The sequence below is a fragment of the Caretta caretta genome, chromosome 22, assembly GCF_965140235.1.
Source record: "Caretta caretta isolate rCarCar2 chromosome 22, rCarCar1.hap1, whole genome shotgun sequence".
Lineage (NCBI taxonomy): Eukaryota > Metazoa > Chordata > Testudines > Cheloniidae > Caretta > Caretta caretta.
The window spans coordinates 18202575-18217094 of record NC_134227.1 but is presented as its reverse complement, the minus strand read 5'-3'; the positions used below and the strand labels follow the sequence as shown (position 1 = coordinate 18217094).

The 14520-nt window shown below is 40.2% G+C and overlaps 2 protein-coding genes across 2 annotated transcripts; one reads left to right on the top strand and one right to left on the bottom strand.

The window, feature by feature from the left end:
• Window positions 1–4392: 4392 nt before the first annotated feature.
• BTG4 (BTG anti-proliferation factor 4) lies at window positions 4393–7387 on the top strand. Its single transcript, XM_048827547.2, has 4 exons — window positions 4393–4609; window positions 5212–5349; window positions 6350–6548; window positions 7068–7387. Exons 1-4 carry the CDS (start codon window positions 4437–4439, stop codon window positions 7257–7259), a joined length of 702 nt encoding a protein of 233 aa, XP_048683504.2. The 5' UTR covers window positions 4393–4436; the 3' UTR covers window positions 7260–7387.
• A 1057-nt stretch (window positions 7388–8444) lies between these two features.
• LOC125625303 (uncharacterized) lies at window positions 8445–13408 on the bottom strand. The gene is made up of 5 exons (XM_048827156.2): window positions 13379–13408; window positions 12716–12862; window positions 11210–11407; window positions 9933–10063; window positions 8445–9469 (listed from the first exon to the last, which is right to left on the bottom strand). Exons 1-5 carry the CDS (start codon window positions 13406–13408, stop codon window positions 9232–9234), a joined length of 744 nt encoding a protein of 247 aa, XP_048683113.2. The 3' UTR covers window positions 8445–9231.
• Between the last annotated feature and the right edge of the window lie 1112 nt (window positions 13409–14520).

Sequence of the window (14520 nt, the reverse complement as noted above, 5' to 3'; positions counted from 1 at the left end):
ATCAAGGGCCAGATGCTTCCGCCTTGACTCCCAATGAGTAGAAGCTTACTCTGTGAATAGTCCCATTACTATGTGCTCTGTTGGTTTGGTTTCTCAGGTGCAGAGTTTGTTTACAGCTGATTTACAGTTTGCACATTAAATATCAGCACAAATAGCTGAACAAAAGGAGGTGTTGAGGGAACTTAGGCTTCTGTTTCATTGTCCTTTTGTGGAATCCAGGCATTTGATTATTCTGCTTCACTATTTCATAACTCTCAGGGCCTGCCTGGACAAGTCAGAGAAAGTAATAGCCAGGAGACGGTTCAAAGTTCCATTAGCTGATGTGCTTCACCAACTCAAAACGAAACTGTATTTCAATGGGGAAGCTCAAAGAGAGTACCTGAATGATTGTTGAAACCTTACTGGTTTAGGATCAGATCCCGTGTTGAAGCCAATGACAAAACTCCTATTGATGTCAATGTCATAGGGCTGGACCCTGCACTATTGTGCACACTCTATAATTTTAAACGGTAAATATCAGTTTATCTTTAATACTTACCCTAAATTAAAATAGGTTGAAATTTTACAGGGATGACCTAACCTAATTCCTAAACTGTTCTGATGTTACTCCATTTTACTTTGTCTGTGCCTAAATAAGATAAAGGTGTCCATGGGAGGGGCAAATATTTTTTTAATGGCTAGAAGCTAATCCTTGTTAATTGTCACTGTACAGTGGTAAAATGTTATCAGCAAGTGGCAGATTCCTGGCCTGAAGTATTTAGAGTAAAAGGTAGGAATGGGCACTACAGACCAAACCCAGGACTGTCAGATGACAGTCTGGGATAAGTACTGAATGTGATAATATCAAACTTGCTTCCCCACCTGTCCCTAGCTGTTTTTCTCTGCTACAAGTCTTCCCTGCTCTCTCCCTCCACTTTTGCCCACCCCACCCCTCCACTCTGTCCACAAAGGACATCCCTCTGTTCCATTTTTCATCCTGTTAGCAAAATCAGTGCAATTAAAAGATGCCCTCCATTTGGAACCTTCACTCAACAGATATTTAGAAACAAAGAGAAACTGATGTGGTTGCAACTTTTGTCTGAGGCATTCAGCCCAGAAAGCTTCCCACCAAAATGTTGCCTCTTTAAAGCTGTTTTTAATCTTTAGAACGCAGTTAAGGCTCTGGCATAAAAGTCCAGTGTTTGCCACAGACAGTTGTGCCTAAAGGTGCCCGTTTGTGAGTGTCTTATTCCTTGCCCAGTGCAAATTTTGGTGTGCAATGTGCCATGGGATCAACTGAAAGTGAAATTCCCTACGGGCTCCACAGCAAGGAACTAACAGACTCCTGTCAAGACCTGCGGGGAATTAGGAAAAATCTACATGGTAATACATTTTAATTGTTTCCTGCTGTCAAGCACCATCCTTCAGAAAGCCCTGCACTGAGAGCTATTGCCATTTTATGTTATATGTGAAAGAGAAAGAATGACTCAAGCTTTACCCATATAACAAACAAAATCAATATTTGTCATCATACGTTGCTCTGTGCATTGCAGGGCATTTCCTGGGAATGAAGGCTGTGGATAAAACACTCACCTAGGCTAGAGAAGATGGACAATTTCAATTCCTGGCTTGAAAACTGATTTTCTGAAGAGTCATTTCCCTTCCCTCTGCTTTAGGTTTTGCCATCTATAAAGCAGGGATAATAATACCTAGCTTTTATATAATACTTTTCATGAGTAGATGTTGAAGAGCTTCACAAAGGAGGTGAGTATAATTATCCCCATTTTAAAGATGGAAAAACTGAGGCACAGAGGGGTGAAATGACCTGTCTAAGGTCACCCATGGGCCAGTGGCACAGCCATGAATAGGACATAGGTAATCTGAGTCCCACTCTAGTGCACTAGCTACTAGGCCATACCACACAGCTACTGTGATGTGCTTAGGTGATACGGTAATAGAAGTCATACAAGTATGTAGGCAGGAAAGAAATGGGAAATGGAAAAATGATAAATCAGTGGAGGCTTATCTTCTCCTTTTCATTGCTCTTTATAACAGGAGTTTAAATTGAAAACATTGGTCTTTTAAGTGGTACAAGAGGACACTAGTATAAAACAAGGAGTTATTTGTAGGTGGCAAAAGAAATCCACAAATACAAAGCCATGCATAAAATGCAGGGTTAGGCTCCTGTCCTGCAAAGGCTTGGGAACATGCTTTACTTCACATACCTGACAAACCCCATTGATGTCAATGAGTCCACTCATGTGTGTGAGGTTTAGCAAGTGATTCGATCTTTGCATGATTGGGGCCTTAGATTTCTTCATATTTATGCATTTTTGATTCTAACCTGTTTTTTACCTTAGTCTTTCCTTTCTTGCTGTCAGACAATGGCAATGCCCGTCTTAGAGATAGCAATAGGTCCCAAACAGACAAAGAGAATCAGCTTCTTTCTCTATGTGCCATTAGCTAATTATTATCCAAACTCCTAAACAACAAAGTACTCACCTTTAAGAAAGTGCCTTCTTCTAAACCCTTTAAAAATAATCTCTAGAGCTCTTCTTCATACCAGTGTTTCAAAAGTATCAATTATTATAAGGAATATAAAATATATATACTATTGATAGAAGTAAATAGTATATTATTTTTAATGATAAATGCAGAATAATACAATTTTCAAAGATATATAATGACTAAGTTCAGGGTTACACATGGAAAATAGCTAGTCTGTTTCAATTCTGTGTTTTTGGCAGTTATAGAGAATACCACTAATGATTAATTATTTAATCTGGTATTGCTTCTCTTGATTATGTATATTCCCCACAGATACTAAAATTAGTGGGTATTACATAGATAAACATGACTGAGGAAAGTACTGAATTAATCAAATGTACTTCAGACAGGAAGCGTCATTGGTGTTGAAAACAGATAAATTGACAGTAGTTTTGAATGTTTGCAGTGTTGTTGTAGTGCCTTTGGTCCCGCGATACGAGAGAAACAAGGTGGATCAGATAATATCTTTTAATGTATTAACTCCTCTTGATGGAAGAGACAAGTTAAGGAGCTGCACAGAGCTCTCTTCTGGCCTGGAAAAAAGCATCCAGAGTGTTACACCCTTGGAAGAAAGCAAGTTGTATTCAGCATAATGGAATACACCTGTTCAGTTGTTAAGCTCTTAACAGCCAGTTGAGTTCTAGTTCTATATACACCTGAAGCAGAAGATTATAGAGTAGAAGATTGCAGCTTGTAAGAGTAGGTGATGACAGTTGGTATGTGTGAGGGTGGCTTCTGTGTATATGGTTTACTAAGGCAACAAACATGTTTTTGTCAAGCATATTTTGAATTGTTTATTGTAGTTAAAGTATATCTGAGAGTTTTAAAGTAGCTGGAATTTTATCATTTTTTATTGGACAGGGTCCATTTTAAAGGTAACATTTACTCCTTTATGGTATGGAAAAGGACTGTATCACTACACAGCCTGTGTGGACTGAGGGTTAATGAAGTGATGTAACTCTCTAATATAGGTTGCTGACCCTTGACTCTAACACACCAAAAATAACTGTTGGGTGGGAGCACTACCTAGTCTTCTATTTCTCTATATATTCTTATACTGTGCTGAATACTTCAGTGATGAGTAATGTAAGTAGCATCTGTAACTAGGTAACTTCTCTGTAAATAGGAGCAATTTATTAGGTAAGATTAGATAATCTTAATATCAACTCTCCTGTATTCTACACTGTTTATAAGTTGTTAGACCTACAACTGGTACTTGTTAAAGTAATGCTCATTCTTGGAGTGACAGTCTTTTTCTATTGGGTTGCTCTAAATAAACTGAGAACAGTAGCCTAGCTAAAATCCTTCATTATTAATTTATACAACCAATTATAGTGGTGACAACTTGTGACTCTTATGAGTTTTGATATTTGGTGGGTGTGTTTGGGTTTTTTTTTTTTTTTTGGAAATCCAGCTCCTGGAATTGTAATTGAGACTTTTGCTTTTTTTAAAAACAAATGCATTTAGCTGGCATGATTGCAGAGAAGCTTGAAAAGTCACCTGAGTGCACCCTAAAGGCTTCAAAAATCAAACCCCATCTTCTTAAAATCTCAACCTTTAAAGCAAAATGGTGGCTTGTGGGGAGGATCTGATTCATGAAGGTTGAACACCTGGGGCTGGCAATAGTGTAACTGACAAGTCTTCCTTAGACTAAGAAGGATGAAGAGGACAGTCATGCTGTTGCTTAATATTTGAGTCTTGTTTGACCAAACACTGTAGTGTGACTTCCTGGTCTCTAGGATGTCTAAGGTCTTTTTTTGGCATTGCTTGTCTAGGCCTTCCACCCTCTGCCCTTATTGAAACTTAATTAGTACCTTAATGCTAGTTAGTTTCTTCAGCATAGTTATCTCTCTCTACAGTGATGGTCTAACAGCTAGTACATCCTCCTGCACTCCGGATTAAAAAAGAAAATGAAAGATGAAATTGCTGCCACAGTCTTTTTCATCACAAGGCTGGTGAAGAAGCAAGACAAACTGAGCAAGCTCAAAACTGAGAAATTTGCAGCTAAGCTGACAACAATACTGTTTGAAAAGTATAAGAACCACTGGTACCTAGACAACCCGTCTAGGGGACAAGCCTTCAGGTAACAGACTTGGCCCTGTGCTTTTGGTGCTATGGTAAAAGGGGGAGCAGTGTCTAGCAAGCTGGAATAGACAGAATATAAGGCTCTGGGAACATCCATGTAAAGATGTAGGAACTACTCCAGGAATAATAATACAGGCTGTAGTAAAGCACACAAGGCAAATGCTGAAAAAGCAACGAACTGAACAGGGTTTATGAAGAACTTTTTCTTCCTGTCAAGCTTGATAGGCGGAATGAATGGCCAAGGAATAGAGCAGATGTGGTAATGCAGGCTGGCTGCACGCTTAGGGAAGCTAACGATTTCTTGATAAGAATGCATGCATAACTGAGGGCTTGCTCTTACTGCAGAGTTAACTCAAATTAATCTCCACTTGAGTGAAAGTGGCTACACTGCAAAATAACAAATGAGCAACAATGGTTGTGTTGGCAACTGATTTGTGCTAACTCAGGCTTTATCTGTGCCCTAAGAGCTATTCAGGCTAATCTGAATTTAAAATACCACCACACTTGACCTAAGGGTTTCGATGTGCGAATAGGATTTGAGTTAACTGCAGTAAACATAAGCCCTGTGGCATAACAGTCTCCCTTATTTATTCTCTCTAGGTGTATACGGATAAACAAACATCAGACAAGAGATCCTGTACTGGAACAAGCTTGTTATGACAGTAATGTGGATTTTGATAACCTTGGCTTGCCAAGAGAGATCACCATATGGGTTGATCCATTTGACGTGTGCTGCAGGTGAGCCCTGAACTCAGGTGACTGTTACACCCTTGCTCTCCTTGTTGTCCACAGCTACACTGCATACAGGGCATTCCAGAGGCCAGGTGTGGACATGATTCTAAAAATGTATTGGCAAAGGAGCATGTGATGATTAGGAGTTGTGGATTTTCTTGCAATCCTATAACTAGTCAAACATGATTAGAAGTTTTCAGGGTAGCAGCCGTGTTAGTCTGTATTCGCAAAAAGAAAAGGAGGACTTGTGGCACCTTAGACTAACAAATTTATTGGCGCATGAGCTTTCGTCAGCTACACACGGAATGCGTCCGATGAAGGGAGCTGTAGCTCACGAAAGCTTATGCTCAAATAAAAGCTTATGCTCACTCTAAGGTGACACAAGTACTCCTCCTTTTCTTTTTATGATTAGAAGGGTGCACTTTGTTCTACTCTAAACTTTCGGGACTGGTGCTGGCTCCAAGCTCTCAAACTAAGGGCTTGTCTACACTGGCACTTTACAGCACTATACCTTTCTTGCTCGGGGGTGTTTTTTCACACCCCTCAAGCGCTACAAATTTCAGCGCTGTAAAGCGCCAGTGTAGGCAGTGCACCATTGCTGGGAGCCATGCCCCATGTGGAGGTGGGTGTGGTTTTGTTTTGTTTGTGTGTGTCTTTTTTTTTTTTTTTTAAGAGCGCTGGGAGAGAACTCTCTGCTGCGACTACACAAGCCATGTTAAAGCGCTGGCATGTCTAAAGGGCTAGTCTAAAACTCTTCACCAACCCCCCTGTAGGAGGAGTCCCTTCAGTCTGGAATACAGCAGAACCTCCTGAATTAATATCTTGCTAAGACACAAACAGGCAACAGTGACTTCTTGCCACTAATGGGAAAGAAGTAATAGGAGAGTACTAAAAGCCTGGGGCTCTGTGGGTCTCTGAGTAAATAGCAGTGGACCTCTACAGTATTAGTGCAAAGCTGTATTATGCAATAAACTGAGCAAAAACTCTTTCCCCCCCCCCACTCTAGGTATGGTGAGAAGAATCTGCCTTTCACGGTCGTTCACTTTGAAGGTTCTGAGGACGACCGAGAACTCTCTCAACGCATCAGCCATGCTGTTGACAAAGCAACCTCAGATTATCATTCTGGCACCTCCTCAGATGAGGAGGGCTATACCAAGGAAGCTAAAGCTATCCCTACGGTCAGCAACCCAAACAGTGTCTATCAGGTAAGATGCTGATGGTGTGTCCTAACCTTCTTTCCTCCTGTAAAGGAGGAAACAGCTAGTGTCTGGCCTATAATATGATCTACTGGGGAAGACTGACCAAGCTATCCCACTCAAGTTCTTCTGTCAGTACCGCTGTAGGCTGCCTGTACTGCTCTTGGTCCTCCTGTCACCCCAAATCAACAAATGTGCATGAATAAGCAGTGACTTTATCTCTACACTAACTGTAATACCTGAGAAGGAACTTGAGGCCAAGCTCAATACAAATCTCTAATCTATTCTTATTCACCCCTTCTTCTCAACTGTTGAGAATAGGCTCCTTCCACTTTAACTGAATTGTCTTGTTAGCACTGGCCCTGCCACTGGGTAAGGCAACTCCCATCTTTTCATGTGCTATAATATATATTGCTTTTTTTTTAACTCCATGCATCTGATGAAGTGGGTTTTAGCCCACAAAAGCTTATGCCCAAATAAATTTTAGTCTAAGGTGCTACAAGGACTCCTCATTGGTTTTGTTCTTAGTTCAGTGACTACTGCAAGCTGCCCATTCAGCCATGGTCTCGGTACTCTCACAAGAAGAGCTACACAACCAATGGACTTCATCAGGCGACTGTTTACTATCCCCAGCACAAGGGCTTCAAATGCTACTGGCCAACAGCTGCTTTTTCTGGACCTCGTATGGATCGATATCATTGGGTGAATACCAACCGATAGAGCAGTGCCTGCCCCGCTCTAACCTGGCTCTTACGGGTCAGTAAAATACTGGACTCTGTGATAGGAAGCTTGATGTTTCCACAAAAACACGCTTAATTCTGCCTTCTCCTGTCTGTTTTATTTCTCTCTCTCCCTAATTTTATGTACCTGAAATGTAAAGATTTTATTAAACTTTTAATGTATTTTTATATTGCTCTGATAAGAGACACTGAAAACTAGTAATTCTATTTGTAACTTAAAAAGGAAACATGGAGATTAATAAATTTAGTTGTTTTTTTTTTTTTAAAAATACTGCATTTGTGATTTATCACCAGGTGTGTGAAGGGTGAATGCCAAAAGACTCTTCCCTCCTCTACTGAAAGCTCTTTGAGATCATCCTAAACTGATATTTTCTTAGGATAGAACTCACCAGAAATGTGTAGTTTAGAGATTCAATGACCAATAGACAAGTATGTGACCTAAACATGCTTTATTGTGGTGGAGATAATGCAGAAGCCTACCTCTCTCCATCACAGCTACAGCCAAAAAAAATCCTGTATTTGATCCTGGAATTCTCCTGCAGCTCCAGATGTCTGGGTGGGTCCTTTTCTTTTCTTGGGCTCAAATATAACCAAAACAAGTCCTGCTTAATTACATAGTATTTCTTATTTGGTGTGTGCAGCAAGGATCAACACGGGCCTTGACTCTCATCTATGCCTATTCTTTCTTTAAAAGTATATATGTAATTGTTTCTGAAACAAAGTTGCTGTTGATTTAATAGCTCCACTTGATCCCTCTGCAGAAGATAGGGAGACTCTATCTTTTGTTGTAAATTGGGCAGTATTTCTATTTAAGTCTTCATAAAGAGCCTACAGAGTTAGTATATTAACAGCAATCTAACAGAGTGCTTCAGGAAACTATCCAAAAAATTAACAATCTCAATCTGGTAGGTGACTTACTTACAGTAGTGCTGGGAATGCAGGAGCAATGCTTCCCATTTACTTCTGTAGTACACCTCCGAGCCTGGACACCTGCCACTTCAGTTCTGACCTGTTTAGGTTTTTTTGTTTTCAAAAACTTGTTTGCATTTTCACAAATGAATACAGTTTATAAATTAGTTTAGTTTGATGTAGGAACTCTAAAAAGGTATATTTTTAATAAAACACTACAATCAAATCACATACTTAAGAATATAGAAGCAATTGGATACAGTTGTGTCAGCTGTTTGACGGTATTAGAGCAGAGACATTCAATGATTCACAACAATTGCAACAGAAACAAATCTTATTCAAATCTATATACAAAATGCTCTTCTGTGTTGCTGATCTCCTGTGTGATGCCATCTGCTCCTTTTCCTTCAGATTCTTGTTTGTATCACAGCAGTGTAAATTAGGGGCTCATCCTGCAAGGAGTTGAGGGAACTTGCACCCAGAAGCTAGGAGCTTAGATACCTTTTTGAGGATCTAGCCTTCAGCTCACACTGAAGTCAATCTAAGTGAGAGGTACTCAGCACCTTTCAGAATTAGAATTTCTATGGGACAGGAAACTGTCTTCCTATAAGTTTAAAGGCTATGGAGAAGTGTGACAGTCTTCTCCAATGTTTATAGTGGTTAGCGCTATATAGTGTTATCAAAATACATTTATTAAGCACCATAACCAGAACTGATGGGGGTTCCGTTCTAAAACCCCACTTGCATTCCTTTGCTAAGTTGACAGTTAACTGAGATTTCACATGCTTGTGCAATGACCATAACCAAGGTATCTTGACTGTTTTTTATTATTATTAATAGATATTTCAGAAGAAATGAGGGAGTCGATCAGCCTTGGGTCTTGTCACTTTTTAAGCTACTTTACATTCTTTTAAATCAGATTTAATTATGAGTGAGTTTGGGGGAAAAACAACAACAATGAACTGGTCTTGGAATAAACGTTTCTGTTTTTGGTTTGGTGTAAAGCCAAGCTAGAAGTAAGTCACCAATTTTTTTTCTTAATATTACTTAAACACCTCTCTGCCTTCTGCTATTTTCCCTTCTAATATTTCTATTTGCTTTACCAAACAGTCTTTCTCTAAACCAATTATCTCAAACTGACCAAAGAGCAAATCTTCACTGGCTGCATATTTTAAAAAATGATGTTCTTCCTCTATGACTTTCACCAATTCCTCAGTTAATGTATCCAACTTATCTTCCACTTCCGAAAGGCTGAAGTAAGAGCAGCTTTCCTCTTCCGAGCTGAAGCAATAGAAGCAAATGTTTATGACTTAAAATAAGACACAGTAGAAATGCCACAGCTAAAGCAATATCCCTGCTTCTGTCATGAAGAGAGAGAGGGACTAGGATGAGGACTATTTGGCAGAAACTTAATCTAGATAAAACAGTGGTGGGAGGATGGAGAGAAACAAAGGAAAAGGTTGACAAGTCACTTTTTGTGACCTAGGCTTGAAATTCAGGGCCCAGAATTGCTGCGGCATGTTCACGCTTGAACTGTAAGTCAGTGGAATTCCACCAGCAGAGAATTTTGGGCTGCTGTTCTTTATTCATCCCATAGCGTCTGAGACTCTCAGACTAGGAAGATCAGCTCCATACCATATGGTGAGGTCAGGACCAAATGAGGGGTCTTGGAATAGACTTGCTTCGTTCCAGAACACAGATTATTTGCATGACACTTATTAAAACATCTAAAAATCATTCTCACCTTATCCTTGCACCAAAGTTGTTCTCTTTCCTGCCTGCTGAGGTGTGGGTGAAACACACTTTCTTCTTTACAGATAGTTTATTCTTCAGCAGGTCCTCAAGATTTGTATGGAGTAAGAGGTTCCTGTTCCTCTTCATGCATCAGACGGTAAGGATACAAAGGGAGGACACGTCAGCATTGGTTTTAAAAGCCCTTTATGGACTCCGTCTGAAATTTATCTTCAAAGACATCACTTTTTACACTGCCCTGGAATATTCTGAATCCTCCCCACCCAAAACATTTTCAGATGAAATGTCAGCTTTTGAGGCACTCTGAAGAAGACTTGCTACAGAAACAATGATTCTCTCTTCCATAACCCTGCTATCCCTCTACGTCTAATGAAACCTGAGTCATTCTAGTCAATCCCTGTAAGTTTGTCCACTCAGAATGTAACCTGAGATGTTAAGATGCTAAGCAAGCAGATGAATGGAATTTACCATTCCTTTTAAAAAATACTGGGCCAGATCCTTAGCGGTTGTAAATCAGCATAGCTCCAACGACTGCAATTGACCAGCTGAGGATTTCATCCACTGCTTGTTTGAAACACAACAACAACAACAACCCTTCAACCATGTCAAAGATGTTGTGACAGGCCTTATTTACTCCGGTAGAAAACTGGATAAAGGAGATTTTTATATTGTTTTTTCTTTGAGCGAATATTCTTAATGAAAGTCAGCCAGCAAAGGTCATTTGACATGGAAAACAAAAGGAAGCTGCTGGGGTTAGAAGCTTCATATGATTTACAGTGTGTTTACAGTTCAGTTGCATGACCTGAATGCTAAAATGTCACATTTATTCTTTAAATACTGAATGTAGCAGGGGTTTGTCTGCCTTTGGGACACTGTTGCTTGCTTTAGTTCTGAAATTTATGTGACAGTAGCTTTAAATAAACCTATTGTACAGATTGGACAATTGGTTTAGTTCCACTGCTGTTAACCCTAACCCTAAGGATGTCTTAGCAGGCTCAGCACTGAGCAGGCCTCTGACTATATTGATATGTACAGCATTTAAGGTGAAATTCATCTCTGTGCAGAGCCAGAACCGTGCACTATTTAAGTCCCACCTGAGAGCTTAACTGGTGCCTAGAGCCTAGTGCTGGCCCTCTGGGCAAGGCTGATTTTACTGAGCAATGATGTGGGAAATGTGAGTTTAAGATCTGATTTAGAATTCCAGTCTGTGAAGCAGTAAGAAGGTTGGGGACACTGAAACATAGCAGGGTTCATAACCTTTCCGCTTACCTCCTCAGACGCCTCCATCTCCCTGAAGGATTTTACTTTCTCATCAAAAAGCTGAGAGATGAGATTTAATTTCTCCTCAGAGAATGGTTCTCCCTTCAGCAGAATCTCACTTATCTTCACAGAGGATTTACTGTCCCGGAGAACTGCTGACATCTGGAGTCTAAGGGAGAACATTTCACTGAGACAGGCCTTTAGTGCCTAAACATGGAGACAAATTATTTTTAAAAACCTGAATGCATTTGTCCAAGAAATATTTAAAGCTAACATTCATAAAAGTAATAATTAACAAGAAGGGAGAGGAAAAGGAGCGTAGATGGACAAGGGGTTAGAACAATAACTTTTGAGCTCTGGAAGTCTAGATTCACATCACAAAAGAAATGAATTTATTTGCTTTAAGTTACTCCTTGGAGGACGTGTGTGGAGATCACAAATGCACCACACAATGTGGGTTAATGTGGCACTCTTAACAGTCTCTCTTCAGGAGACACTCATGATTAGAATATCAGGTCAGGCGTGAGCAGGACCAGCGGAGTTGCGTGTAAGGTATTTGCACTGTGCTGGGATCTGGGCAACGCTGCTAGTCCAACCTTTGCATGAGCACCAGGCAGTCCTTTGGGGAATCACGTCTCTGTTGTGTGCCCGAGGCAATATCTGGGTTGATAACTGGTATCTCCAAGATCCAATGGCTGGAAATTAAAGCTAGACAAATTCAGACTGGAAATAAGGCTAAATTTTTAACTGAGAGTAAATAACCTTTGGAACTATTACCAAGGATTGTGATGGTTTCTTCATCACTGCCAATTTTTAGATCAAGATTCGATTATTTAAAAAAAAAAAAAGATATTCTAGCTCAAACTAAAATTATTTTGGAGAAGTCCTATGGCCTGCGTTATCACAGTGGGCCTGTTTGGCCCTGGATTCTATGAATCTCCAGTGGCCCAAGCTGAATCCCACACACAGAAATCTAGCTAGCGGCTAAATTTTCTGGACCAGGAGTGGCAATATGCAGGTACTATTTTCCAGTGCTACCCCAGCTCAGAACTCTGCATACGTTTCCCCAACCACTTGAGACTTCCTTACACTGAGCAGTAGGTTGCTAGAAATATGGTTGTTCCCAGCGCTATCACCCAATGACAGAAGCATGTTCCAGGTATTTCTGAATCAGTATTGTTTGTACTGAAGGGATGAGTATACATTGCTTTGGAGCTTTCTGCTGGTTTACAATATGGTGCCAGGTAGTTTGAAGCAGTGTTCTTTGGATACTTTTTCAGCATTCTGTTGACAGCATCTCCAGCATGTTCATCATATGTTATGTTATTAATGTTCTCCAGGAAACCCGAAGACTTGTTTGCATTGCAGTCAACAGGTAAGCATCTTATCCCACCTCCCTCCTTATTATTCCAAGCAATACCATAAAGTGCCAAAGAGAGCCCTGGTTTTAATAAGGTAAATCTTTTCAAAGAGTTCGTGCCTTAATGTAACTGGATATATAGTGTATCATTATACCTGATAAAACAGTCTCTGAAAGGCGGGGCTGGAGTCTTGGCTGAGGTCAGCAGCAGTGATGTGAGCCAGACAGTGCACCAGCAGCAGAATGAAGCTGCCCACACAACTCAGATACTCTCTTAAAATGAATAATTTGTTCTCTGAAATCTGAGAAGGAAATAAAAATATCCAGAGCAGAGACAACAAGACAGCATTAGAGATCTGAGGTGATGTTTACAGTGGCTGGGCTGCTACTTTCATGGACATCAGACACACTGTTTAGAGTCCACTGGGGATAAACATATGCACAACTGCCAGAAAGTGCAACTATTAAAGGGTTTTATTCAGGAGAGGCTGGTGTGTACCCTGACATTTTTCTCTCATGAGAAACACACTTTCAGATTATTTTAGTGGGTATGAAGACTTCGAGGGAATTTCCTCTTCCCCAACTATACCATGATACAAAACCTCACCTTTTCCCTCAGAATCCCTATATAGAAATAAGTAATAGTTACGGGTCGGCTTTTGCCCCCCTTACTCTTAGCACTCTTACTCCACTGAGTTCAATCAAGGCTATTTGCAGAGTAAGGTACCACTCAATGTGAGTAAGGGTGGCAGAATCTGGATTGAAAAGATTTCTTTCGAAAACTGAAACTGATTGTTGAATATATACAATAATTTTACCAGCCCTCTGAAGCTATCAGTATGACCCATCTATGGCACACAGCCCCATGACCACTATCTTAAAGAACTCAATTAGCTTTACATCAAACACTAACTGGGACATATCACTGGCAGATGAGAGGTGGTTCTTTCACAGTGACATTTTTTGTTTCTTAGTTAAGCAATCTTTTCCTAGAAGGAATCAAATGTTCCATGACTTGATAAACATGAAGTGTATTTGCATTTCACTCCCTAATCCACAAATTTAATAGATCTGAAAATATTGAGGATGCTGACAAGGATCTAAACTGACATACCTGATGATAGAAAGAGTTTTGGAAGGCATTGCCTGTAGTGTTACTGAGAGGTATGCTGGAGGCAACACACAGGTTAATTTCTGGAGCCTAAAGGGAAAAATAATTGTTTCTGTAAAAGTTTGTATGCACTTCATATCTTCAAAGTCAGATGGATTAGTGGGATATAAATTAATTTAAATGTCAGCTTTGATTTTCAATAGAAGCAGAGTCAACAAATATTGCATGAAAAGGGAGAGTGTTTAAAATGTCCCCAGCATATCACTGGAGTTCATCTTGCCAATTTTCTGATTAAATAAATCAAAGGGTACTCGAGCCCAGCAGCTCTGGTGGTTAGTGCACCATTATTATTATTTATTTATTGTATTACAGTAGCTTCTAGAAGCCCTAACCAAGATCAGGGCCCCACTGTGCTAGTGTTGTACAAAGGCAGATATAAAGGTATGTCTACACTACAGCGGCATAGCTGCAGCTACACTACTGTTGCTCTGTCATGTAGACACTTAGTCCACTGATGGAAGGGTTTTTTCCATCACTGTAGTAAATTCACCCCCTCAAGAGGCTGTAGCTGCATCTACAGTAGGGCTGATCTAACTAAGCTGCACAATGAAATTTTTCACAGCCCTGAGCTAAGTCAACCTAAGTTTTTGGTGCACAGCAGGCCTAGGAGATCCCCTGTATCAAAGTTTAAAAGCCAAACAGACAAAGGAAGTATTATGCCCATTTTACAGTGGAACTGAAACACAAAGAGATCAAGTGACTTGACCAAGGTCCCACAAAGAGTCTGTTGCAGAGCCACGAATTGAACGCAATCCCCTGAGACCCAGTCCAGTACCGTAGCCATTCTTC